General features: G+C 45.8%; 1 protein-coding gene across 1 annotated transcript; it reads left to right on the top strand.

The window, feature by feature from the left end:
- The first annotated feature begins 1,383 nt into the window (after window positions 1–1,383).
- Window positions 1,384–16,339, top strand: smox (spermine oxidase). Its single transcript, XM_062530654.1, has 7 exons — window positions 1,384–1,507; window positions 5,653–5,887; window positions 6,172–6,398; window positions 8,944–9,117; window positions 9,954–10,656; window positions 14,956–15,116; window positions 15,822–16,339. Exons 2-7 carry the CDS (start codon window positions 5,680–5,682, stop codon window positions 15,972–15,974), a joined length of 1,626 nt encoding a protein of 541 aa, XP_062386638.1. The 5' UTR covers window positions 1,384–1,507; window positions 5,653–5,679; the 3' UTR covers window positions 15,975–16,339.
- Window positions 16,340–23,536: the final 7,197 nt, after the last annotated feature.

Raw genomic sequence — 23,536 nt, 5'->3', positions numbered from 1 at the left:
GAGAAAGCCGCAGGACCCCTTCCCTGAAAATATGGCGTGATGTGCACGTGAACAAAGCTACTGTAAATGCTATGAAGCTGCCATTTTCCCTAGTTTCCTTAATTACCCATCTTGAACTATTTCTGTGAAAGCAGTATAAGCTCAGTGTGTTTAGCCCATTACTGCCATCAAGTCTAAAAATAGGCTCTGGCTCACATAATATCCTTTTGATATTTTTGTCATTGTTGAAATTGATGAAACATATATAATTTGCTTTGTTTGATCAAAGATTTCAGATCTTTGGTCACATGTTATTAAAATGTGATTTCTTTGTTTTCATCTTGAGCAGGCCTGTGTGTGTGTGTGTGTGTGTGTGTGTGTGTGGATGGAGTGACAGACAACTGTTAAAAGTGTTTGTGCTGCTAAAAAAGATTAGATTATTTGTACAGTGTCAATTCAACAATCCCAACACAAGGGCAGGAAGGGAGGTGGTCAGTGGCCCAAATTGGAGTGTTGATGACGGGTGATGTCATGATGACATCTCTCAGGGTGTTCCCTCCTGGTGATCAGATCTACTCACTAATTGCTATTAAATCGGCCCACAATATCTTACAAAGCGTAGGAAAAATAAAAAGTTATTTGCAAGTTACTGACTTGTATAATGTCAAAGGTAACCATGCAGGTTGCTGTCTTGTTAGAGACATTTGACCAAGTGATAGAGTATGCTCGAGTAAAATAGTTTTTTAAAGTAGAAATATAAAATGTTTTAACGCTTTTAAAGCATATTCTAAACAAAGTGAGTTTAGCATGACAATATCATGATAGTAATTATAATGCAATTACATCATGAAGCTAGACAGCCTGAGTCTTTTTTATCTTCGTAACATCTGCAGACTATGTACTACATGCAAAAAAAGAAAAACCATCCAGCCACGTAGAACAACTTTCCAAATGTAACACTATTACAATATGCAACCCTTTTACTATAAAGCAGCACACGTTAACCACCTCGCATAGCCCTTTTCATCTAAAGACAGCTTGTCTACGAGAGCAAGTCAACGTTATGGCGCGTTGTGATTACGCATATAGCTTAATATTTTTTAGAGATAGCCTACTCTGCTTCTGTTAAATATGTTATGTGTTAAAACCTTGATTACAACGCAAAGCACCAAAACTACAATAGCCTGCACATATTGGCCGTTATCATTAGACACCGAAAAAACGAATAGCCTACTCCGGAGATCTCTGATGAACTTTCAGATAAAGAAGTTCTGATGTGGCAGGCGCTGCTGGGCGCTCCAGTACCGGTTGGTAATTCACTTGACACAGCTCTGGCTATGCACTGGGTTGGTCTTATCCGTACACGTCACCACATCTCATAATTATTCAATAAGGAGGCAGTGGCAACAGGGAACTGGCTGCTTCTGGTTCCAAGGCACACATAAATACAAAGCGCAGCCGGAGACAAGGAAAACACAAAAGGACAAGAGCCACACTCACGTGTAAAGCTGAGGACTAACAGAGTCAGGTAACAGCTGTTTTTCAGTCGTTTTTATATTACTTAAGAACGTTCCGTGAATTGGTGTCGTGGTCGCCGAGACTGTTTCTGTATTAACCGATACCCATATGTAAACATCAAATAGCCTGGTATATTCCAAGCTGAGTGGGTCAGGTCTTGTCATTATCTTTGCTATTAAATATCGTATGTTGAATAAAACTACGATGTTGGAGATGCACAGCTTACGCCAAGGCCGTCATTAAGTTTCAATAGGCCTATGTGTACGTTTTTTCCCCACTTATTTTACTGTGAAGATGGACTGTGAAGGTTCTGACAGACTCAATGAAAACTTTACACGACTCGCCGGCTGTGAAAATATTTTTTGCTGATGTGCTTCTTTATTCCTGCGTTTTTGGAGATGAAGGGTTACTCGTCCATGGCTTTTTCTGTCAGTCTAACCAAATTCATTAAATTAAATGGTCTAAATCTGGGTTGCTCTGTACACAACGCAACTTACGTGGCAGTTGTGATGACTCGACTTTATAGGCGATATTACCTCTGTGCCTATTTTGCGAACTTGGTGAAGTAAGCCAAAAATATTTATTTGACCGAAGCGGCACCTTCCTTAGGCCTACTGTTTCCAAAATGTTAAACGTCCTTAGTTCATTTAATATGCTTCAACTTGTCTCAGTAGTAACATAAAGCTGCAATTATGACCGTTATGTTTGTTGAGGTTTACTTATAGCCTGTAAACAAACGTATGGTAATTGGGCATACTCTTACGCGACTGTGCTATGAATCACATTTTCTGGTTCTAAGTTTTTTCATAGGCTACCCACACACAGTCATCCTGCGCTCACACAGGTGACGACCTCACTGTGACATCGCACCCTCATGCGAGGTCTAGACTAACTGGAGAGGTCTCAGGTTGGGCCGGGAAACACATGCACAAACTACTGTACCTAGGACTGATGGTCGGTGGGGTATGAGGGGATTTTCAATTTATTCCGTCCATAAGAACATGATGACTGCAGTTCTGGATGCCATGAAGCAGGGAATCCATTACACTATTACATTGATGAACCAACAATAGCCCACTCTTTGTCTACTCTAGCCAGAGTATATAAAGGGCGTATGGAGTATGTAGGTTGCAGTTTCTAGGTCATGCGTAGCCCCCCACCCCACCCCCGTAATCTGGAGAGAGAGAGAGAGAGAGAGAGAGAGAGAGAGAGAGAGAGAGATAATACCCTTTACTCATTTACTGTGCACAGTATGCAGGGAACTGATTGCAAAACACATTCATGATACAGTATGTGGCAAACCCGCCAGTAGTAGCCTAGCCTACCGTAGACCACTACCACTAATAAAAGAAATAGCCTAATGTTTCTGGTGAGAAGTGACCATTCCATAAAAGTCTGTAATGGGCAAATATAAGGATGACTTGATAGATGGTCTCAGCCAATACTGACCCTGGGTCAAGACCTCTTCTGAAAAGCTTTAGTGTTGACACTACGGATGTCTCTGGGACAGAAATTGGGTCTATTTTAGGCATTTCACCTTGTGGGGTGTCAGTGGGGAAGAATAAAGGGAAATATGCTGTTTCTTTATCTCTTTTGTTATTTCCCTTTCCTGGTCTGGCTTTGCCTTCCTTGTATACTCAGATTTTGCCTTGAAGCAATAAATAGAAGGGGGGACGTGTACCTTTTTGATATTAAACAACTCCTTCCACATACTTTATAAAAAGCGGTTGTCTTCTCCTCGGCCTGGTCCCAGATGAGATGCTGTCCAGAGGCAGGGTCTCAGTGCACCGGCGCAGCACAACTTGGCCCGGAGAGTCAGAGACAGAGGGCAGCAGAACATATCCTGTTAGTGCTTCTAACGGTGTCTGGTAAATGTTCCAGGTTCTAGTCTGTCCAACCTCAAGTGTGCCTTTGAGTTGGATCTCTGTGAGGTGGTCATCAGTCACTCCAACCCACCTCAGCCATCGCTACTGCCGCGCTGCTGAGTGCTGTGGTCTGGCCAGTCAGTGGTCCACTAGGCTCACACAAGGATATGCCACCAAGACACAGTAAAGGCTACTGCTGACACAAGCCCTCTCCGCCTATGAGCACAGTCCCATATAGAGCATTATTGTGATTAGAAATGGGCCTCGTGTTGAAATGGAATTGGACTTTTTTTCATTCAAAGCCTTGCTTCTAAAAATTCATAATTCATGATTGGTGGTGGGTCAGCTTGAATAAGGTTGTCAGTGAGGATGAATGAGCGACAGTATTGCAAATGGAAAATCCTAGTATTGTTATTCTTATGACCTCTCAGTTGGTCATTTGTGTTGTTGTCAGGTATAATGTAATCTTCTTCTACCTGGAATGGTTGAAGACTCGGGTTTGTTTAACACCAAAGACTGTTTTTTCTGGCTCCAGAAACTTGGTGGTTTATATTGAAATAGCTAGACTGGAGGAGAACAGTACAATATTGTGTAGTTAAGTAATTATTCAATATGAGCTTGAATTGTTGATCTGGTCATTGTTGATTTATGAAGTGCTCTGGAAAGATCAGACAAAGCCCTTATTTTTAAGTTATGCTCAGGAGCATCCATTTAGTGATGATACCGTAAACAGTAACAGACAGACCAACTTATGGTCATAAGCCTGTTTATTAATGTTTAATGCATCCATCTAGTAGTCCAGTATGTCTTTTCTCAGACTTCCAGGACATGTTTCTGTTAGAGAGAGAGAGAGAGAGAGAGAGAGTGCAATACGAGAGAGAGAGTTATAAAATGAGAGTTCTGTAAGGCTTCATGCCATATGTCTGTGTGGGCTGCCATGTGTCCAGTGTTGCCGTGGTGATGGTTTGGGCTCTGCGGCAGGATAGGGGTAGGCAGGGAAGAGTGGCGTACAGTGTGTGGACCTCTGTGATGAAAGAAGGGGCCCACGGAGACGTGTTTAGTCTTAGTTTAGCGCCTCTCTGATGAAAGCAGGGGCCCAGGGAGACGTGTTTAGTCTTAGTTTAGCGCACTGTGGCTCTTCCCCTTTTCTCTCACTATCAGCCTCTCTGCTCTGTTGCCTGTGATTTGTCAAAGATGTCTTCTATCCTGCTCAGTTGAGTGTGTGTGTGTGTGTGTGTGTGTGTGTGTCTGTGTGTGTGTCTGTGTGTGTCTGTGAGTGTGTGTGAAAGAGAGAGAGCTTGTTTCAACTTGTTAGGATAAATAGTGGGGTTAATAGAGGCTTCCTGTAATTTAGTTTTTTCAAAGGTGTGTGTGTGTATGTGTGTGTGTGTGTGTGTGTGTGTGTGTGTGTGTGTGTGTGTTCAATGTGCTACATGTACGTCTTGAACTATGTTATTTTCTTCTTTGTTTGGAAGGAAGAAGATATTTTCCACATCAGTTCTGCAGCCATAATGTGTGTAGTTTACAGGTTGCAGCCTACAAGGTGACTGAGGACATGTGCTCATGTTTTCCACATATCCAGTTTTCTGAGCCTGATGGCAACAAAGTAACAGTGCATGTCATTCACATCCTGAAAAACCCAGACAAGGTCATCACTCAATGTCACTGGACTGACCTGAACAACAAAATGAGCCAAAACAATCTGAGTTCTGGAAAAACAAGGAGGCGGAGACTGTTTTAAGGTTTAGTCCTGGAAACAAACGATGTGACATTTTCGTTTCTTCAGCCGGGATTCACTGAAAGCATGTTATCAGTTTAAAGTTTCTGTGCTCTAAGAACTACTGGATGAAAGATGTCTCTTGCGCATGTCAGTGATGTACTTTTGTATGTTGTGCCACATTTGTATGATGGGATGGAACGTGATTTGATGCATTGGTGTGTGTGCTCCTGAAGAGGTGGCTGTTGCATTGGGAGTTCCTCTTGTGGTGTTGGCAGGGCGATGGCCGAACAGGAACAGGCCCACACAGTCTGAGTGAAGCCAAGCACTAAATCGCTTAATCTGGAGTGTCAGAATGTATCCATGTCATAAAGGCTTTGTTTGGAAAAGGGGGCTTGTGTGCTCTGCGGCCCTTTGAAATATAGACTGGAGTCAGTGGAGTGAGTCTGACCCACTGAAGCAAGCACTTACCGTTAAATACATTTGTTTGTGCATGTGCTAAAGCGCACTGTCAGGAAAGCAAAACATTGTGTTGTCGGTGTTCATCTCCCCTCTTCTCTGTCTCCTCTGCAGACGCACTAGAAGTGGAGCTTGGGCGGCATGCAAAGTTGTGAAATATCTTCAGACAGCACTGATGACCCCCTTAGTAGTGGCTTACGACGACATCGACAACCACGAATAGTAGTGATTGGCGCTGGTTTGGCCGGCCTCGCTACTACCAAAACCCTACTGGAGAACGGCTTCACCAATGTCACGGTCCTAGAGGCGTCCGACCGCATTGGGGGCAGAGTGCAAAGTATTCAGCACGGTAAGAGAACGGCAACAAAAGCTGATGGTGCCAGAGGAACTTACTAGCAGCGTATTTATTTGAGATATGTGTAGTCATTAAGGTATCACCCTCCATATGATCGGCCCTTGTTTCTGCTTGGCTGTAAGACTTGTTCACACCCTGTTTTAAGTTAAACAGCCAACGAGAGGTTCTACAGGTCGTAGAGGTGATAGTGTTGTAGTCCTTCACCAGCTGTACTGCTCTGTTACGGTGCTCTTTCTGTAACTAAATGAAATGCAACACATTTGCTTCTTCTCACACAGGTAACGCAATCTTAGAACTCGGAGCTACCTGGATCCATGGCGCCAACGGCAACCCAGTGTACCACCTTGCGAAGGACAGCGGGCTCCTGGAGCACACCACGGACGAGGAGCGGAGTGTGGGCCGCATCAGCCTCTATGCCAAGAACGGGGTGGCACACTACCAGGTCAACAACGGCAAGAGGATCCCCAAGGACCTGGTGGAGGAGTTCAGCGACCTGTACAACGAGGTAGCGTGCTCACCTTTCTTGAATTTACCCTTGGGGATCAATAAAGTATCTATCTATCTATCTACAGTATCTATCTATCTATCACCAGTTATTAGTGCGTATGAACGCAGGATGCAGGTTTGGGTCGAGGCACGTGCCCTTACACAGTGGGAAGTGAATGTTGCTGCTGTTAAAAGTCTGCAGTCCGTCACTCTGGTGATATTTGAGCCCAACTGAGCCTGATTAGCAGGAGCTGTTCTGGCTGTGTCCGAGCCTCCATGTTTGATTCCCATTTACAGAGCTGGACTGTATGAACAGCAAACTGTGTAAACGGTCAGCACACACACTGAACGGGCAGCTACAGTAGCTAGGGGACTATAAGGTGCAACGTGATGAACAGAAAAGTGAACTGAATAAGACCTGCAGGCTGTACCTGAGCTTCTGCAGGCCAAGGCTCATTGGCGACGACACGCCCATCTAAAGATGTGACACTTGACAGATAACAGAACAAGTTTCTAAAAGTTGGCGTCAAAGGGTGTCAGACGGCACCAGTGGGCTTTGCGCCGTTAAAAGTTCTAAACTTTGCCGTCACTTGACGAGTGGCAGACGTCGCCAAAGGGTACTGCGTAGTTGTGTCAGCCCGAAAGTATGTTGCAATGTCTTTTAGCCTCTTTTGAGTACATATCTATTTTAAACGAGAACTGTTGAAGCTTAGTTGACATTTGCTGCTACACATCGCAGACTTTTGGCTCACACCAGCACACAGTTCCGTCCTTTCATGTGTGTTTTTTTAACTAATAAGTACAGGGTCTGTGTTTTGTCCAGGCCTTTGAACCCCGTGCCCATGGCACCTCACCTGCGCTCGCTGGCACCATCTCGCTAGGGCCCGACTGGGCACTGCTGTGCCCTCTGTCTTAGCTCGCGCTGACATCCGCTGACGCATCTGCTGTGATGCACTGCGGAATTTGGAACGCTTTCATGCCATCCCCGGAGCACAGGATGTTGCGTGTGGCCCACTTACTTTACTGTAGGTGACTGTGATCATCCGCTGGCATCCATGCCCATGCCCACAGATGGGCACCTCTTGTGGCATCATGCCCATTGCCCGCAGATGGGCTCACCTCTCGTGGCATCAGGGAGCTGTCCTGACACATCCGCCACATCATCCTCATGCCTGACGACACTCAGTGTGTGAATCTGAACCAGCAGCTTTACAGCACCTCTGGTGGTGCTACTGTACTGTAGGTCTCACAGAATGCTTCTGATGTTATAACCCCTGTGATTCCATATAGTGTTGTTACTGCATTGTCAAGGCCAAGCAATTCTTCACCGTACAGCATATATTTCATAAAGCATGAACATTATTGTTGTCACAGACTTTAGTGGATATAGTAGGGCTGTAGTCAAGACCACCTTTGTCGAGTCCAAGACAAGTCCAAGACCAGGACCGGTCGAGACCAAGTCAAGACCGAGTCCAAAGAGGTTCAAGTCCGGACTCGAGTACTACAGCCCTGGGATATAGTTATTGAAAATCAGAATAGTTTTATTTAGAATATGCTGTGCAATATGTCACAATGGCATATTTTGTAATACTTAACCAGTTGAAACTGACAAAAACTAATTGTGTGTATGGTAGATGTAAAGAGAATATGATATGAGATTGGACTCTGCCATGCTATTAAATGTTGGCTATTGTCTGAGGCTTTGACTAGACAATAAAACAGGCCTTGTTCAGACATGTCAATGGTGTGGTCTCCTAGGTGATATCATTCACCTTCATGTACATGCGGTTTAGTTCCGTTAACAAAGGAGTTCTGTTCAGTGCAACAGCACACAGTCATATAAATTACACTCAATCGCAATTAGATGGTATATCCATTTTCAGAGAGTATCGTTTGTATCAGCATGACAGGTTGATTAAAAATGGAAATCAGAACATGACAAATGGCTGACAAGTCACTGGTATGAGTGTTCTCCTTTCCTCTGACACTTCTGCTGTGCTCGGTGAGAAAAATGGCTAAACTCAAACTAATGTGTAGCTTCAGGTCCCTTTTCTCTGACCACATAGCTTGACTTATAGTGACCCCTGGCTTGACTTCTTTTCCATGGAACAGCTTGCTCAATCAGTCTCGTGACTGCCTCACGTGACAGCTATACTTGCCCCAGACTCTGAATTTCTCTTCTCAGTTTTCAGCTCAACATTACCACTCTTCAAATCATGTTCCCACCGTGGGCCACAGCCATGCTGAGCACTGTTGAGCTGGGACTCCATCAGCCGTGAGATTCTCATGAGGTGTACAGCGTTGCGCTGCTGTGGCATTGAGAATAGTGTTGGAGCCACCCAGCTTTGCTACTCATTTACTGGCCTGCAAAGTTATGGGTTATGAGAGCAGGTCTCGCTTAAATCAGGAATTTCAAATCTTAGTTTTGCCCTTTTGCACATGCTTTCAGTCTTCCCTCGGGAACAATTTGTGCTTTGTTTGCAGTGTACAGTTGGTGGTATGTTTTTTTCCTCACATCAGTCATTGATCAGGTTTGTTTTTGTTTGTGTGTGTGTGTGTGTCAGGTGTATGAGCTGACTCAGGAGTTCTTCCAGAATGGAAAGCCTGTTGGGGCTGAGAGTCAGAACAGCGTGGGGATCTTCACGCGTGATGTGGTGCGGAGGAAGATCATGCTGGACCCTGACGACTCCGAGAGCACCAAGAAGCTCAAGCTCTCCATGCTGCAGCAGTACCTCAAGGTGACGCTCGCTCTCACACGCTCTTGCTCTCGCTCGCTACGCCTGCACAACCGGCTCTGAAGCGTATACACAATATTCTATTTACAACCTTTCACACTATGCAAAAAAGATGACAAGCTGTGTCATGCCTACCATAGCAAAAAGCACACTGAAATACTGAAGCTCTGATGTCCCTTCCTGTAAGTCTGATACAAGTATTGGAAAGGAGTTGTTTGGTCGATCTAAAAGAATTTAGGAGAAGAATTCCTCCCTTATATCACATACCCTGGAAGTTTGAGCATGATCAACTTGAGCAATTACCTCAATTGCCTCAATTTCCCCTGTCACCATACACCTGCCATACCCTTTAAAGAAATCTGTAACCTTTGTCCTGCGTCTGAGAAGGCATGTTGCATCCTGCAAGCACACAGAGTGTTTTTACTGGTTTATATCCTTGTGCGTACTTGTGCTATGTGATCTGTAAATACCAGTGACTGTGACGACAGCAGCTTCTTTAGTAAGCCACCCTAGTGCCTCAGGGCAGGAGCATGTCTAGTGATGCAACAGCAACAGCAATAGGAAGGCGCTGCATATTGCACAGATTGTCCATCCAGATAAATATGTAAACAGCGACGTGGGATTTGTTTTATTTTCCATGTCTGTTTTTTTTGTCTCTCTGTAAACAGTAAAGCATCCTGTGATAATAAGCATCCATTTACTAGTAAGCAAAAGCACCCTAAACATCATGGTTCTTTGTTTATCCAGTTATCGTGTTGAGAAGTAATTGTTGGGTAGAATCATAAGTGCCACATGTTTCATGTGTGTGTGTGTGTCTGTGTGCGTGTGTGTGTGTGCAGGTGGAAAGCTGTGAGAGCAGTTCCCCCAGCATGGACGAGGTGTCGCTCAGCGAGTTCGGCGAGTGGACGGAGATCCCGGGAGCGCACCACGTCATCCCCGGGGGCTTCATGCAGGTGGTGGAGCTGCTGGCGCAGGAGATCCCGTCGCGCGTGATCCGCCGGGGGAAGCCCGTGCGCCGCGTCCACTGGAACTACAGCCTGCAGCAGGCCGAGGAGATCGGCGCGGACGAGCACGACCACAACCGCGACTGCCGGCCCTGCCAGGCGCCCGCGCACGTGGAGTGCGAGGACGGCGAGCGGCTCCCCGCCGACCACGTCGTCGTCACGGCCTCGCTGGGCGTGCTGAAGAAGGGCCACGAGACGCTCTTCTCGCCGGGGCTGCCGCGCGACAAGGCGCAGGCCATCGAGAAGCTGGGCATCAGCACCACCGACAAGATCTTCCTGGAGTTCGACGAGCCCTTCTGGAGCCCCGAGTGCAACAGCATCCAGTTCGTGTGGGAGGACGAGGCGCAGCTGGAGACGCCGTCCTACCCGCAGGAGCTGTGGTACCGCAAGATCTGCAGCTTCGACGTGCTGTACCCGCCCGAGCGCTACGGCTACATGCTCAGCGGCTGGATCTGCGGCGACGAGGCGCTGCTCATGGAGCGCTGCGACGACGAGACCGTCGCCGAGACCTGCACCGAGCTGCTGCGCACCTTCACAGGTCAGTAGGGGTCAGGAGGGGTCAGCTGCCTCAGGAGGGGTCATCTGCCTCTGATGTTGTGTGTTCCAGGATCAGTCTTAGGAGAGCCAGACTAGCTCTTAAATGGTTACTTATAGGCGTATTGTGTGTTCCAGGGTTAGTCTTAAGGCAGCTCTTAAATGGTTACTTATAGGCGTATTGTGTGTTCCTGGGTTAGTCTTGGGTTAGTCTTAAGCCAGACTAGCTCTTAAATGGTTACTTATAGGCGTATTGTGTGTCCCTGGGTTAGTCTTAAGCCAGACTAGCTCTTAAATGGTTACCTATAGGCGTAGTGTGTGCTCCTGGGTTAGTCTTAAACCAGACTAGCTCTTAAATGGTTACCTATAGGCGTATTGTGTGTCCCTGGGTCTTAGTCTTAGGAGAGCCAGACCGGCACTTAAATGGTTACTTATCGGCGTGAGTGTTGTGAAACAGACAAGACCTCAGCGACTACTCACGTTGTTTCATTCCAATGGAGCTTACTTAACATCTTATCTATTGATTCAAGCAGCCAGTCAGACGTGTAGTGTCTCCGAGGTTGTAAATGTCACTCATCGGCGAGGCAATTGTTCCCTCAACAACACCATGACACACTCACATGTCACATTACAAGATGACGTACACAGTGATCAGATTACTATATCCGCATAGTGGTTTTATCTTTTATATATCAACATTCAGACATCCTAATGTTTTATTTATCATATATACTAAATATTCAATCTGCCTTTGAGCCAGTGATAAGATTCATTCATCATGACCTGACGCAGTAAAATGAGGCAGGACTATTCCCATGGTTACACCAGTATAGATCACTATGTGCCACCGCCAGCACTGCAGTACACAATCTAAAGACATCTTAAAAGAAATACTCATTAAGGTCGTAGAATAGTATGAGTAGTAAAATATAATAATAAATAGGTTTTTTTTCTCCACTCTGAACGGTTTACATGTAGGAAGCAGGTGGTGGCTATCCATATAATAATATGATAGATACTCCACTCCAGGATGATATTCACTATAAAATGGTTTATTATAAGAATAATTATACACAAAGCTGCAGATCTTCAGCAACCCCTCAGTGCAGCGCACCATTGAGATGTGCACTAGTGAGCAGCGGAGCTCTGTGAGATGGTGGCCAGCGTAGTGGGTGAGTCATGACTCATGCCGGTGTAATTCCACTCGTGGGCCTCCAGATAGAGGAAGTGATGTCATGGCAGCCCCTCTGCAGGCAGAGCGAGGCCTTTGAGTGCATGAGGCGAAGCGTGCAGTATTTGCAGGTTGAGTCATGTATGACTAAATGCCTCAGAACGCATCTGCACACACATGACTCACTCAGAGCCTGGTCTACTGGGCTGCAGCGCTGCTCTACCTGGCTAATGAATATTCCCAATCTGTTCCTGTCAGGTCCCCAGTCTGTCATGCAGGGTGGAAAGCATCCAATTCTATTTGAAATCCGTGCTTTCATTCTTTGCTATAGCCGTTGCCTTGGGCTTAGCACAGTTACATAAATCATTAGCCGCAGCTCTGCTGTATGCATTGCATCCATATGTTTTTATGCCTCTGTGCCAGCGATTATACCACTGAAATGTGTTTGAGTTGTACGTACGTACATGTCCCAGTCTTGTGAACGTGATATCTCAAGAACTCTACATACTGTAGCATGTGCTTCAAATTTGGTAGGAATGTTCAATTGGACTGGAGATGAACTAATTTGATTTTGAATGTCAAAGGTAAAAGTTTAAGGTTACTGTGTGACTACGAAGTACCAAGTGCCATTCTTGTCAACGCTACAAGTATCTCAAGAATGCCTTGAGGCACGTGCTTCAAATTTGTTATGAACATTCACTTGGACTAAGACATCCACTGGTTAGATTCCTTGCAACGCTATAATCTATGCATTACATGCCCATTAGCACATATGCATGTCAACCAGACATTAGCATCTGTGCGGAGGCATACGTCCACAACGCCATCATTCTCATTTAGGTTATATCATTGTGTCCCGTTGAGACTGTAGAAATGGATGAAGTTGTCCAAGAGTGCTGTGAGTGTGAGAGAGAGCAGGGTGCTGATGTGAGTGGAGGCAGGGTGCTGAGTTTGTTGCTTCAGATGACCCCATCAGCAGGCATGCCCCTCCTCCTGTGGGAACGGGCGTTATGCATCACTATGGAGAGAGAATGCTCCAGATACGAGATCACACAGAGCTAAGGAAGGCTGCCGTAACGCAGTGGCCTCAGTGAAGGTCGGAGCTTAGAATGCCGGTCAGCAGTGAAAGCCCCTGGGCATCAGCTGGTCAGAAGTCAAGGTCCTCCCCTCCCTCCTCCCCCCTCCCCCCTCCCCCGCTCATTGTCTCTGTTGAATGGAGAGGCCAGGGAGTCCGCCTGCCACTGACACGCCACACGAGGCTTACTGTAGGCGGCTGCAGTGGGCTGTGCTGCAGTGCAGCCAGGCTGTGATGTAGGTCAGGCGGCGTAATCCTCCACAGGGCCGCCTCATCACTACTCTCCCCTCGGCCCGGCTCTCCGCTCCTCCTCTCCTCCTCTCCTCCGCTCCTCCACTCCTCCGCTCCTCCTCTCCTCTGCTCCTCCTCTCCTCCACTCCTCCACTCCTCCGCTCCTCTGCTCCTCCACTCCACCTCTCCACCTCTCCTCCGCTCCTCCACTCCTCTGCTCCTCCTCTCCTCCTCTCCTCCACTCCACCTCTCCACCTCTCCTCCTCTCCTCCTCTCCTCTGCTCCTCCTCTCCTCCGCCAGCAGGGCTGCACTTCATTAGTGGCCTGAGATTGGATTGGGATTACAGCCCCGCCCCTGCTCCTCACCTGGGCAGGGAGCGGAGAGAGTGAGACAGGTGTGTGATGAGACAGCCCCGCCACTGCTCACATGGGCCTCACCTGGGCAGGGAGCGGAGAGAGTGAGACAGGTGTGTGATGAGACAGCTCCGCCTCTGCTCACATGGGCCTCACCTGGGCAGGGAGCGGAGAGAGTGAGACAGGTGTGTGATGAGACAGCCCCGCCACTGCTCACATGGGCCTCACCTGGGCAGGGAGCGGAGAGAGTGAGACAGGTGTGTGATGAGACAGCCCCGCCTCTAGCGCACCCAGCAGCACAATGGCCCCTTATGAGCTGCCTGGCCCCGCTGTACCCGTCTCCACCCGTCTGTACTCAGACAGGGCGCTGGATGGCTGAGCTCGCCTGATCCTCTCATAGCACTACTTCAGACAATCGCACTCATTCATGCACTTATTTCATGCACTTATTACACTCATTTATGCACTTATTACACCCATTGATGCACTTATTGTGGCTTTTTATGTTGTTAGAAATGCTCTTAAAAACCTAAATGTTTTTTTTCCTGTTGTAAGTCGCTTTGGTTAAAAGGCGTCAGCTAAATGAAATGTAATGTAATGTAAAATACAAAGAGTAGTGGCTGAGATGGGAGAGAGCTGGACGCCTCGGTGAGCAGTTAATAATTCTCATGTCTGAGCAGGAGGAGGGCAGGCTGGGTAATGGGATCCCTGAGCTGCTGTAGGTCACCAAGTGGAACACTCTGAAGGTTAAGTTGAGTGCTCCTGGTGCATGCTCCGGCTATTGATATGTTGACCTGATAACATGGCCTATTCTCCAGGCAAGCTGAACCAGCTCTCTACCTGGTCTCTACAGTGTTTATTAGCAGGCAGCTTTGTTCATTAAAGTGAAGTGTTTGTGTGTGTGTGTGTGTGTGTGTGTGTATGTGTGTGTGTGTGTGTGTGTGTGTGTGTGTGTGTGTGTGTGTGTGTGTGTGTGTGTGTGTGTGTGTGTGTGATGAAATTGATGGCAATATTGCTACTAGGCTCTTGTCTGGCTATGAGGGAGTTTGTTGGCCAAGTGCTGGGGCTTGGCAGACCGTCTCTCACTTGGACGGAGGAGGGGGGACACCTGCAAAGCTCTCTGCTGCTCCGCAAGATCCCCCTCCTCCACTGTTAGAGAGAGAGAGGGAGAGAGAGAGAGGAGAGAAAAGAGAGAGAGAGACAGAGAGAGAGAGGGAGAGAGAGAGAGAGATAGGGGAGGGGGGAGACAGCTGCATGGTTGAAATCTCAGCAGATGAGTGGGGTGTGGGATGTGCCAAACATGCTAGGAAAAGCGGAGTTGAAATGAAATAGGCCCTAATCTCTCTCTCCACACACACACACACACACACACACACACAGCCATTACGGTGATCAGCATCTGACTTTGCCTCGTATGCCCTGCCTGGCCTGACTGTGACTCTGAGCGTGTGCTTTGCTCTCTCCCCCAACAGGGAACCCCAACATTCCGAAGCCGCGTCGGATCCTGCGCTCGAGCTGGGGCAGTAAGCCCTACATCCGCGGCTCGTACTCCTTCACCCGCGTGGGCTCCAGCGGAGGAGACGTGGAGAGGCTGGCCATGCCACTGCCTTACGCCAAGAGCACCAAGGCCCCGGTAAGCACCGCGCCGCGCCGCGCCGCACCGCACCGCACCACAAACGCTTAAGAAGGGACACACAGACAACTCATACAGTGTTCGAAAACATTCAACTATACAGTGAGAGTGAGAGTGCATTTCTCCTGGGAAAGAATGCCAAAAAATGATACACATTTCTGTAAGTGCAGAGAATTCTATAGTTTCTGTATGTGAAAGGAGCTACTGTGAGGAGACGCTCTGGCTGGTGTTTGTTGATGTTTACATGTCTGTCATTGAGCCCTGGGAGGAAGGCTGTTGTTGACATCCATACGAGGGCCTGTTAAGTATGTCTGGGGGGGTCAGCTAGTGTGCTGGGTCTGGTCTGGCTGTAACCTGAGAGGAGTCGGCCCAGCTCCGTGGCTTCCTGCCGAGGTGGGAACGCACTGTGGCCAATTACGGCTCTGAAAGGAACAGCCTGACCTCACAGAAGGCGCAGCGCAGCCTTGCTCTAGAGGTGCTTACGCTGAAAATAGCTTAGTGGATGCTGTACTTTATGTGTAACAGAATACAAGCTTAATCATCTTTAACTGAAAACAACCCCCTCGTCTATTTTCTCTGTGGATTCATTTGGCTTGTCCTGCGCATGTGCCTCTCTCCTGATAATCAACTTATCAATATTCCCTCCATCGTCTTCCCACCTCCTCTCCACTCTTCTCCCGGCTGCTGTGGGCTTTCCCCATCCAGCCTCTGCAGGTGCTGTTTGCTGGAGAGGCCACGCACAGAAAATACTATTCCACTACCCATGGTGCTTTGCTGTCGGGCCAGAGGGAAGCCTCCCGTCTGATTGAGATGTACCAGGACTTCTACAATGCAGAAACCACTAAGCCTAATCTGTAAATGAACCACTGACTAGTGAAACTACCTTTCTGTGTTTTTTTAATGCTTTCTGTTCTTAAAATTACTTAAATTATATATATATGACATGTATTAAAAAAAAAACTTGTAGGGGCATTAAGATGACAATTGTTTAAAAATCAAATCGTTTTTATTGTATGTAGATTTTAGGTCTGTAGATTTCACTTTGATATGTACATGAAGAAGCTGCCAAGTTGCTGCCATCTTGTTCTTAGCGGATTTTTTAAATCAAGAAATTGATATGTTTATAACACATCTATAATTTAACCTTTTGTAAGTGCCTTCTGTATTAAATGTCATGTCATTGAAGCAACAACAGGACTGAATTAAACTGTATATTAATGTGAGAGCTTGTGTGGTCTCTCCCTCTTGTGCTGGCCCCATTGCTGATAAAGAGGATGCCCTGTCCTTGTTACATTAAGCTGCTGAGCCTGTTTGCCAAACATTTGGGATTTAGGTTTTATCCTCTGGAAAGACTACTATAATGTCCCATACTACTGGCAATGACAGTGTTTTACCTTGCATCATGAGTTAAGATTGCTACTAGAGTAAGATCAACATGTTTTTGTCACATTGTGTCGTTCCTATAAGCCTCCACTCACACAAATGAACACCTCTGGTGTCGTTCTTTCGTCCCTTTGAAACGAGGGTTGTCCTTGCTGGCAGCACCCATATGCTGGCTCCTAGGAGCTTACAGCCAGTGCTCAGTGATTCCCACCATTAGCACGGAAATTAAACCAGCTGGGCGCGTTTGTGTGTGTGTCAGAGCGGAATGTTCTCAGCGTACTCATTCCATGTCAGAGTTCTGTAGATTCCTGTTCCCTCTCAGCACTCCACTGGTCTGACGCTGAACTAACTAGCTCAGAAGTCCCAGCACTGCTGCTGGGGTTGATGTCTGAGCATGTCCTCGTCCTGTCCTCATCTGACCGACACTGAAGCCCTGTGAGTGGTCTGCCCCCCTGTGGTGAGGGGGCTGAAGTGCAGTCTCTTGGAGGTCAGACTGTTCAGTGAAATCCTACCCCACCATTCCCAGTAAGGCACTCTTAAAGATTGACACACGAACCCTTGAAAAACACACAACCAGCTTACGATCACACCTAATACAAAAGCCATTTAAACAGACTGCCTGAGATGTTCCTCTCATGACTATGAAAGAGGTATTGATCCCTGCTGATGAATGGGTCGTAGAACTGCTCTGAGTACAGCTGAACTACACGTTTGATGGTCATGTGAAGTGACATTAGTCAGAGCATTAGTACAGTCTGTTACAACCATGAATATTTCAGTCATGGCCACTGGAAATTGATCTTGTTATTTTATCCCTTTCGAAAATGTAGCATTACAGCACACAGTGTCACTGTAATGTTCTCCCGTAAATTGGGCTGTAGTTCCCATCCCTGCTAATACAACCTCACTGCAACACAAGCCCCTCCACCCTCAGACCTGCTAATACAACTCACTGCAACCCCCCCCCCCCCCCCCTCAGGCCTGCTAATACAACCTCACTGCAACACAACCCCCTCCACCCTCAGACCTGCTAATACAACCTCACTGCAACACAAACACCTCCACCCTCAGACCTGCTAATACAACCTCACTGCAGAACACAAACCCTCAGACCTGCTAATACAACCTCACTGCAACACAACCCCCTCCTCACAAGTGTTAAATGACCTACACATAGTGATGAGTGCAGCAGAATAACTGAATAATAACACACACACACACACACACACACACACACACACACACACACAGGGCGGTCATTTAAGGCTCTTCCCACGTGCAAGAGGTCCAGCTGCATAAGCTACACACTGTACTAAATGCTGAGCTTCAACATAAACAAGATAGTGAATTCAGAGAGAGGAGATCTGCCGGAGAAAATCAATGTTTTCCCTACACTGTCCAGACATCATTAGTCTCCATCAAGGACTCAAGTGTTGCTCTATCTAATTTATCAGAACCTGGAGCTTTCCTTGGCCTGAAGACCTAGAAAGTAGCATTTCCCACGATCCATTTTTTCCTCCAATGTTGAGCCCAACTCGCTGCTGCTTCCCTAATAGAGCACAAATATTTATTTGGTATATTTATCATTTCATGTTCAGTTAGTGTTGACATGCTCTGGAATATCATTGCCTGCCTGCCTGCCTGCCTGCCTGCCTGTCTGCCTGTTGATGTAAAAACAAAAGGCTCTAGTCGGTTAGTTAGTTAGTTTGTGTATTTGTTAACATGTCATCGTACATGGTCACAGGCACAGGGATAGCACATACATAATCGAAGACATAGGGCACATATAGGCATACATATTTCATACACTATATACATTGACAGTGTTGTGAGTAGATGGGAAAACATAGGCCTACTGTACATTACTGCACTGTCCTAGAGAGTGCTGTGGTGAGATATTTCATAATGCTGTACCAATGAGCTCATATTGTCCCAGGGCTGTAGTGTGTCAATTACACAGTAAACTCTTGAGCTTGGTCCTTAGATATTATAAAGCTTCATAATATCTATGTTCTAGGTGACGAAGAAAACAGGAAGTAAAGATCTAAACAACCAGACAAATAGTTCATTTTTTCCTCCGATACAACCCTGTATTCCCAGAGTCTTGGCTATCACTGTTTACCCTTTCATTTGATAAAGAGCCACAACAGTCACAAATGGGTCTCCAGAGGGACTGGGTTTTTTCTGAGGGTCACTAGAGCACCTAGAGTTTATTACATATGCAGAGGGCAGGACTCTTTACACACTACAGTACATTTGCACTGAACTCCACACCACACACCGTCTGGTTCTGCCCTTGAAGTTCTGATACTATCTTCTTATAAGAGGAATTCTTCTGATGAATGAGATATTTACATGCCTTCTCAGATCATGACTGGTGAGGAAAAAGCATTTTCTTAATCATTTTAGTCTTGTAAAATGTGTAATATGCTGTGTAATACTGTATATTTTATCTTTCCTTGACGGTGAAAAGGTCATATTCTGAGAAAAGTCAGTTGTTGTGACTGATTTTTATGCTGGAAAATACTGTTGAGTCAAAGCGATATGTTGGAACTTATGTTATGTTCTCTTAATGACCGTTTGGGGGCTGCACTGCTTTGGGTAGCATGCATATTGTGTTTTTTCTCATTTAAATTCTAAAGCTTGGCATGTATGGATCATGCCTTTGCTTGCTGGTTTCTGGGCACATCAGTCATATCCCTGGTGCTGCTTGTCTTACAGCTCTGGTGGGGCTTTTCTTGAGATCAAGTCTGCTCCTGCTGTTGTGTGTGCTACTGAGCTCCAGCTCCAAGTTCACCGTGCTGCTGTCCATGCCCAACACCTCCATACCCTTCAGCGTCGGGCGCATTGGGGCGGGGGCGCTCATCGCCATAGACACCATCAACAACAGGACAGACCTGCTGCCAGGTCAGTCGTTTGTGGAGACGGCAGTGAGGACATGTTCCTACATATTGGGCCCTCCTAATAAGGGCAAAGTCAGTATCTGAGCAAGGTTCTCGTGCCTGAACTAACGGCATCATGTAGTGTGACACAGCTTTTAGATGACCCACTGCTGTTTGTGCTCATCTTTCTCATGGTGTTACGTTTGCAAATAGATTTTCCATAGTTCTTAAGCAACCTTTAATAAGACTTTAGACTTCACACTTTGCCAAGCATTAATATTGAGGTCCATTGTGAGTATGGATTGGAAATTTATGGAAATGTATCTTACTCTACATAAGTAATCTACTCATAATAAACAATAGTGACAATTTGACACGAAAACCATGCTGGTATAACAATAAGGTATTGACTCTTTCAACTTAACATTCATGATTTATGTAATTTTGTGTTTGCTCTCCAGTCTCCTCTTTCTTTGTACTTGTTTACTTTACAATAGTTCCTGCATTATGTTCCAAAATGATCATATTTCCATATTCCAGAGAAGCTCCCAAATTTTGAATGAAAAAAAAAAACACATTTCGACCCTACAGGGTCTTCAGGCTCAATTAATTTAGCCTGAAATTCGTATTAACTGAGGAAGATTCTGTCGAGTCGAAAAACCCTGTTGCTGTTTTTTTAATTCAAAATTTGGGAGCTGCATTCTGTGTGGACATTCACACTTTTGCCTTAATACGCTTTTGCTTCATACACTTCATACTTCATTTCATGTGCTGTTTAACCAGAGGGCTTGTGCCACGTGTTCATTTTAGGTGTTGGATTTCCGTGTGCACTTGTAGGTAAGGAGTTCCTTTGAAATCAAGCACTTGCGAAAAAAGAGTCCTTTTGTCCTGCAGGTCATCAGCTGGACTACCAGTATGTGGACGATGAATGTAACGATCTGACAGGTCCTGGGAAAATAGTGGCGCTTCAGCACAGACACAACTACGCTGCCCTCATCGGCCCTGTCTGTTCACAGGTGTGTGTGTGTGTGTGTGTGTGTGTGCTTTTCCTGCTCATTCCGCCCACTGTCCTCACATGGCAAAGGCAACACATTGTTAAATGTAGGTCAGTGCGCGGCACTTTAACCGTGGCTTCTGGTACAGTAGGCCTGTCCTTAGTGGCGTGAAACGTACGGCATTGTGGACTAAATGCCAACTGATTACTGTTGTGTCCCAGGTTTGTGCAGTGACCTCAAAACTGGCTGCTTTTTGGAACATCGCTGTAGTCAGCCCTGTGTGCGCAGAACAGCACTTGCTGGACAAAGAGGTGGGTTAGAAAATCACTACACTGAAAGATATGATGAAAATACCATTGAAATAATGAATAAAATGGACATGAAAAGGTCGGTTAATTTTATATCTCACAGAGGTTGAGAATTACTTTAAGGCTAAACATCTACCCTTATGATGCACATGTTGTGTGAATTTATACAGCCTGTGATTTCCATCCTATTCACTTTGTTGTGAAATACAGGCTGGCAAATTTGGGTCACTATCTATCACTTTAATGGCCAGAATAATCTTATCATGAGCTGAATACGAGACATTTTGACCTTTTAAATGGTGAAGTAAATCATTCTTGGCCTCCCTGTCCTATGGCACAGCGGTCCTCCCTCACTCCTGTCCTTGTCTCTGTGAGCTGCAGGCCTCCCTCACTGCTGTCCTTGTCTCTGTGAGCTGCAGGCCTCCCTCACTCCTGTCCTTGTCTCTGTGAGCTGCAGGCCTACCCCACCCTCACCAGGGTGTTCGGGCCCTTCACAAAGATGGGCTCCTTCTTTGTTGAGATCTGTAAGGAGTTTGGCTGGCGGCGAATCGGGATCATCCATGAGAATGACACTGTTTGGACCATTCCTGCAGAGGGGATCAGGTAAGGAGAATGAGCCTGGCACAGCTGAGGGATTTCATCTAGATACAGTGTTCTGAGCGGACAGAGACTTTTACGTCTACACTGTTGTACTGTCCTTGCTAAGGTGTATTAACTCCAGCTAGACAGTGAGCTAAACTCTCTTCCTGTCATTAATATGAAGAATGCCTTAAATTCCTTTTGATAGCTTTATTTTCAGTCTTCACATTGTATTGACCCAACAGATGAAAGAGTTGAAAGAGAGTGAAACTAGAAAACAAACAGCAAACATATTGCATTTAGTTGAAACGATCTCGTTTCTATAACAACACTTTAGAATAGGGATGCACCGATCCGACTTTTTCTGTCCCGATACCGATACCGATGCCTGGGCTCTGCGTATCGGTCGATATCCGATACCGATCCGATACCATTGTTAATTAATAAACTGTATACCTCACCATGTGGAAAAGACTAAAGGCATCAGGCTTGACTTCATTCTTCATTCTTTCCCTAACTAAACATTACTTTCCTTAAAAAATCTAACAAAATAACACTTAGATATAAAGGTAATGTATTATTATTATTATTATTATTATTATCATCATCATTATTGATTATATTACTAGTATTAAAAATAAACAGTTGTACACCAGCAGCAACTTGGAACAGCATTCAAATTCAAGTTCACAGTTATTACTAAATAATAAATCTAACAAAAAAACAATTTTGCAGATAAAAATCCATTATTAGTGACATACATTGAAACACCCCTGCCAAAATGGTGTCACCCGCGAAACCCCTCTATTTACTCATAGTGGTACGGTCCCGCAGTTTCCCCACGATAAACTAATTAGTTCACACGGAGTTTGAATGGTGGTAAACGGTAGAAGTTGTACGTTTTATCTAATAAATGCTAAGTTTTTAACAGCCAATTTGAACACTTGCATGTCTTTATACCAAGAACAGTTTATACAGATGATATGAAAATGACAATGTGTTTAGTTTGAGTAGCCTATTTTGTGTTGACTGTTACACATTAAACGTGTTGCCTAAATGCAACAACACGCATGAAGATCGTAATTAATCTATGACAAATGGTGGTTAGTATAGATATTCTTTTGATATCCTATGACATACATTTGGTATATTTATCCCATCCATGAATTTAGACACTCAGAGCACACAGTGAGGTGAGGCACACTCTAACCCGCAGCAGTGAGCTGCTGCTACAGCGGCGCAAATGGCTGGTTGCGCGTCATGGCTCAGCCTTTTTTTGAGACTATATTAAATTCGGATCGGCCCATGGATCGGCTCATTTTTGTCCGATCCCCGATCCAGCTATTTTGTTCATATCGGGGCCGATATCCGATCCAAATATCGGATCGGTGCATCCCTACTTTAGAATGGTAAAAAGACGTTCATTTTACTGCTAACGTCTCCTTAATCTAATTAGCATCCATCCGTTCGATTAGCTTCCATAGTTTTTAACATTGCTACCTAGCTTTTAGCTTTATAACTTCGTTTTTACATCATGAAATTACTACTAATAATGAATTAAGTACATTTTAACAAAAGATGATATACGTACAAGTGATGCCTCTGCTGGGAAAACAACATACAAGAGCGATTTCTGCCGTCTGCATATTAAACGAAGCTGCCAACTTCTCCGTTTACCACATTCTAAACGTGAATCACAAACGTGAATCTGGACATTTCCTGCCTACTTCCGGTATAGCTCCGAAAATACAAATGTCAAAATAAAAGTCCGGAAGAAACTGAAACTTAGGCTACAAATGAAAAGCATCACAATTTAAATGAAAATGCCTGAAAGGCAGAACACTCCCCGTCTGACCTATAGGGTCACTATAAACCTTTACATGTCTGTCTCTTAAACTTCAGTCTTTTGGCAGAAGAACTACTTCTGTCACCGGTCTCAGGAACACCTTCGGAGAACCTTGATCCGATGTCCTGAGCTCCACCTTCCGTACTTTGCCGTCTCTCCCGGAAAAGACAGCCTTGACCCTCGCCATGGGCCACGCATTGCGTGTGGCTTGATTGTCCTTGAGGAGCACAATGTCCCCTTCTTCCAGGTCCCGATGGGAATCTCTCCATTTCCGACGAGCTTGCAGAGTGGGGAGGAACTCCCGACGCCAGCGACACCAGAATCTGTCGGCAAGGGCTTGGACTTGTCTCCATTGCCTGCCGAGAAGATCCTTGTCTGTGAAGTCTCCGTGTGGCGGGGTAACTCCAACCTTCTGCGTAAGTATCAT

This window comes from Sardina pilchardus, chromosome 2, assembly GCF_963854185.1.
Source record: "Sardina pilchardus chromosome 2, fSarPil1.1, whole genome shotgun sequence".
In the NCBI taxonomy this organism is placed as follows: Eukaryota; Metazoa; Chordata; class Actinopteri; order Clupeiformes; family Clupeidae; genus Sardina; species Sardina pilchardus.
The sequence above is the reverse complement of the archived record's forward strand: the minus strand, read 5'-3'. Positions and strand labels throughout refer to the sequence as shown.

What these genes read in the sequence shown, in the direction of transcription:
- smox (XM_062530654.1), top strand. Translation starts at nt 5,680, where the DNA reads ATGCAAAGTTGTGAAATATCTTCAGACAGCACTGATGACCCCCTTAGT. An exon ending in TCAGCGACCTGTACAACGAG is followed by an intron (nt 6,399 to 8,943) that starts GTAGCGTGCTCA and finishes TGTGTGTGTCAG; the next exon opens with GTGTATGAGCTGACTCAGGA. An exon ending in CCAAGAGCACCAAGGCCCCG is followed by an intron (nt 15,117 to 15,821) that starts GTAAGCACCGCG and finishes TTCCCCATCCAG; the next exon opens with CCTCTGCAGGTGCTGTTTGC.